We start from the raw sequence: 4,778 nt of genomic DNA, 5'->3' as shown, positions 1-4,778 counted from the left end.
GCTGTAAAACTCCCCCCAAGCACCCCTGGCTGTCCTGGTGTGGGACCTGCTGAGTGTGCCTGTAAGACACAATGAGTAGGCCAAAGTGCCCATTTATGTAAAACGGGGGAGAAAGCCTAGGGGAAATGGATGTGAATTTCTCAGAGCTCAAGCCAGAACAGACAAGTCAGTCAGTGCACATCAAGGCAGGAATTTTCCAGTGGGCCTTGGGGGACTGGGCTGTGGTGGAAAGGGGCAGGGAGCAGGAGGTGCAGTGGCAGTGTGGCCCCTGCAGGGCCTGGGCTGGCCGTGGCACAGTGTGGCCGTGGGGTGCTCGGACACATGGACAGCTGTGGATCTTTGCCCGCAGGGTGACCCTGGGTCCTCTCTGCTCATGGCACTGTGTGAGGTTTTCTTGGGCACAAACCAAATGTCACCTCACCCAGGAGCTTGGCTCCTAAAGGAGGAGAACCAGTGACACAGAGGGGATTAATTGGCCTTAAGGGACAGGTTCTTCCCAAGGGGAATGAGACCCTGGAACCTGTGAAACAGAGCACTGCCAGCTGTCTCAGCCCAAACCTCAGTACCAGGCAATCCTGCCTTTGTGTCACGTATGGGGAACATCCCTGAGTGAGGCAGTGACAGCCAAGCCCTGGGCTCACCCTGAGCTGCCCCACATCTCCCAGGCAGGAGAGCACAGCCCTGGCCCTGCCATCCCTCTGCCCGTGGGAGCTGCTTCCCTGTCACCCCAGCGAACGCCTCGCTCGGGAACAGCTGCTGGACTGAATCATCTCAGCATCCTCAAAGCACTGAGGGCTCTGCCAAGCTTCGTGTGCTGCTGGCTGTTACCCTGCTCCATCTGTGCTTCTCCCTGGCCACTCTGAGGCCACAGCTTTGGGGAGAGCAGGTCCCTCATTGCCATGATTTTTTTTTAGAAGTCTATTTTAAGGGTTTTAACCATAGCAGGAGCTTGGCCAATCTCAGCTGTCCAGTGAGCTTTGCACTGCTGCAACCCTCCCCTGTGGTGACACTGAGTCACCAGCCACAGAGCTGACCTGCTGTTCCAGTTGTAGATGTCACAACCTCACCACAGGCCGGAGAAGTCCGAGCACCGACGCTTTTTCCAGGCACTCTGGTGTCCAGATGATGGGTAAGGAGGAGTCATGGCCCAGGCTTTGCTGGGACTTCTCCCCACAGCCACATCAGCACAGCTGTGCCCTGTGCCCAGGTGGGCTGAGCTCCCCCTGTGTGGGAAGCAAGGGAGGCAGAGCTCTCAGCCTCACCCTGCAGGAGCCCCGAGGAGCCTCTTGATCTATGGCAGTGACTAAACACCCAGACAGACACTGCAGGTTGTCTTGTCACCTGGGATGATTTTAGGAGAGGCTGGAGGGGACTTGAGGACTGAGGGTGATGTGGTTTAACGCAGAAGCACTCAACAATTCTTGCTTTTTCTGCATGAGCTGCCCCAAGATAATTGTCCTGCCTTATCTGCTCAGATCAGCTCAGTTGAGCCCAACTTCCCCCAGCCCAGAGATGACAAGGAGCTCGTTTGGACAGCTCTGCCTTCCAGTTAATAACTACAAGACTTCAAAAATAACAAGTCGCATGTTTCGTCATCCTCCTTTTTTCCTCCCTCCCCTTGCAGTCAAACACACAGAGAAATCCTGCACTCTGGTTTAATTTTCCATCCCCTTTTTTTGAAAACGAATTCCAGGGTACAGTACAGCATCTTAGTGTTCTACACAAAGCCAAGCCTTCAGCAAAAGGTCAGAGGATCTTAATGGTGTAAAAATATATCTGAAATAAAATAGTTTCTCTAGGAGAGTGAGCTGTTGCTGTACATCTCGGGGTCCTCAGAATCACTTACAGAAGGCAGAGACCTGGTGGTACAATCCACACACCAGGAAAGTGAGTGTACATTCATGCTACAAAGGTAGAAAAGGTCCAAGTTCCAGAGGGTTGGGGCAGATCTCCAGACCCAAGTGGTGGATGCAATGATTGCACTAATGAGCACATGGTGTTGCCAGTGAGGAAGTTCAACACTTCCAGTCCATACAGTCAGGAATGGATTTTAAGGACCTGCCTTCCCAGAATCATTCTATTGGCTGTAACTCATCCCTTTCACTTGACCCAAAGGAATGACCTCTACAATAAAGGACTGGCTGTGTCACTTGTGTTCCAGGTTGGAGCTGCTCAGCCTGAGCTGTTTCAGTGTTCCACACTGTGATTACAGCTGTTCCCATGGACATGGATCATCCTATGGTCAGAAAAGACAACTGTGTGACTCCCCTGCCACTTTTAACAACAGATCAGCCTTCAAACACTCTGATTCCAAGCACAACAGCACCCAGGACAGTCTCTGCTCCAGCCAGGGGAAAACTTTCCACCCCACAGCATCAAGTCTTTGATTTTACGTGAAAACCAACACAAACCCAGCCCAGATTTGTCCACGAATTTCCCCTACAGGATCTGCACACCTCTGGGGCAGAGAACGTGGAAGTTCTGCCAGCTGAGATTTTGGATAGTGCTGTGATGCGGAGCAGAACAGGTGACCCCAGGAGCTGGAAACAAGAGCTGCAGGCTGTGGTGAGGGCCTAGTGCTCAGCTCTGCCACAGCCCCTGGCACCAACGGCCACAGCAGCGTGGGAAGAGTGTGCAGAAGGCTGTGCTCATCCCTCTCCTCTCTCTTTGGAGGGTAACAACATCTCCAGTGCAGTGCAGAGGGGGTGCACTCCCTCCCGGAGCACTGGGAGTGTGGACTCGTGGGCACTAGTGACTGATTAGCAGGAATAGCTCTGAGACAGCCCCATGAAGCAGCATCCAGGACACAAAGCTTCCACTCTGCCCCACGGGCAGCACAGCGAGCATTGGCCTCTCAAAGGCCACGTGTAAAATGAAAAGATGGTTGCAAAGTCCCTTAAAGCATTGAATCCCACAGATCAGGAGCCTCTAGGACTCCTCTGGTTTCTTACACCACTAAGATGATTTATTTTCCACACCTCACTCCTTTTTATTTCCAAACTACAGTTCTACTCCTGCACTAGCAGTTCTGCAGCACCAGGACTGCACTGACTAAAAGGAGATGTATATAATCTAATTTACACAGTTTTATTAAATAACTTCTTAACTGAGAATACTTTTAATCCAGGAGAAGAACTGGAGAAGCCTTACACACTGGGCCTAACCTACTCTACAGCATCCCTGCAGGGAATGGGATGTTTGACATGGACACACCCTCCCACCCCAAAACACTCTCCAAGCAAGTCAAGTGCATGAGAGGAAGAGCTCTGGAAAAGTAGGAAGGCAAAATGGTCACCGAGATCTGCCTAAAAACAGCTAAATAGTGCAGTGAAATGCTTTGAAACACCACAGACACCTGCACTGACTGGCAGCCAGTTTCACGAGCAGCTCTGAAGACAATTCTCAGCTGAGCTTTACTGAACTGGGCCTTCCCAGCTGGAGTCCCCAAGGTGATCCTGGCCCACCCCAGCACGGAGCAGAGCACTCCAGGCTTCACTTCCCCCTCTTGCCACGGCCTCTCCTGGAGGAGGGTTTGCCTGTGCCTGCCGAGGAGGAGCTGGCGGAAGAGGCCACCGCAATGTTGATCTGTCCTTCCTGAATCTCCTGCCGGGTCTCAGCTGGGAGGTGATTGATCTTCTGCTGTGTCTCCAGGTAGAACATGACATCCCTCAACTGCTCCTGGATCTCAGAAATCTGCAGGTCCTTCTGTTCACAGGTTTCCTTCAACACCCTCTCCTCCTCCTTCAGTTTGTTCTGCAGCAAGGCCTGATTCGCTCGCAAACACTTGTTCAGTTCCTGCTCCTCCTTCAGCTCGTTGGAGAGTTTGGCCACTTTGTTGTTCAGCTGGGAACACCTTGTGGAGAGAAGCACAAGTCAGGACAGCAGCACAGCACGGTCACACCCAACACCACTGCACCCAGCTCACCCCCAGCCCCACCACGTGGGATCAGCTTCTCTGGCAAAAGTGGGCAAGGGGAGGCAACACCCAGCATGGGCATGGAGCCCACCAGGGCAGCCAGAGCACATGGATCCACAGTCCCTGGGCACGACATCTTTCCCCCAGGCACCTCCCAAGATCATTTTCCTGTGTGCTGAGTGAAGCCTCTGCTGAGCTGCTCTCATCCCTCTGGATGCATGTGCCAATGGCAGAACAGACTGGCACCTACCTCGGAGCAGGCAGGGAAGGATCCCTGAATGCTAAAGACACAGAAAGCAGCTGAGAGCCCCAAACTGTGCTCCCTCCACAGGCACTTCCCATTTGGGAACACCTACAGAAATCAGAGCTTGTTTTAAAGCAAGTAGAGCTCTCAGTATTCCAGCTCAAAGAGCTCCAAAGTGCCCAGGACTAGCAGGATTTATTCTCTGTGGATGTCAGTGAGTGGTGCTTTAATGGCTGCATGGAACCAAAGCTGGCAGTGGTACTCACTTCCTCTCCACACACTGCTTTTCTTTGAGCAAGTCATTGAGCCTCTGTTCCAGACTGTCACACTTCTCAATGGTCTCTTTAAATTTGGTCTTCATGTTGTTAATCTGTAAAAACAAACACCACAAGCGTTTGAAACAGCTCAAAGTCCTCTGCCCTCTCGTCAGGACACTCCGTTCTCCGGAGTGGGTTCTAGACTTTGACCAACCCCTGTGTCCAGGTAGGAAAGGCTGAGTCCAGGCTCTGTGCCTGGGCAGACCCCCTGTCTGGCTCTCCTCTCCCAGACACGTTGCCGTGGAAGCTGCTCACACAGAGCAGCCACTCGGGCTGCAGAGCTGTGCCAGGCACACACAAA

General features: G+C 52.7%; 1 protein-coding gene across 1 annotated transcript in view; it reads right to left on the bottom strand.

The window, feature by feature from the left end:
- Positions 1-3,242: 3,242 nt before the first annotated feature.
- The window catches only part of BRAP (BRCA1 associated protein), an 11,061-nt gene continuing 9,525 nt past the window's right edge, over positions 3,243-4,778 (bottom strand). The window contains exons 9-10 of the mRNA XM_009073226.1: positions 4,427-4,530; positions 3,243-3,853 (exon numbers count right to left, since the gene is read on the bottom strand). Coding sequence (XP_009071474.1) covers positions 3,493-3,853; positions 4,427-4,530 — 465 coding nt within the window. The 3' untranslated portion in view covers positions 3,243-3,492. The remainder of the gene's footprint in view (positions 3,854-4,426; positions 4,531-4,778) is intronic.

This window comes from Acanthisitta chloris, unplaced genomic scaffold (assembly GCF_000695815.1).
Source record: "Acanthisitta chloris isolate BGI_N310 unplaced genomic scaffold, ASM69581v1 scaffold28024, whole genome shotgun sequence".
NCBI classification, from domain to species: domain Eukaryota; kingdom Metazoa; phylum Chordata; class Aves; order Passeriformes; family Acanthisittidae; genus Acanthisitta; species Acanthisitta chloris.
This window is presented reverse-complemented; position numbering and strand designations above follow the sequence as displayed.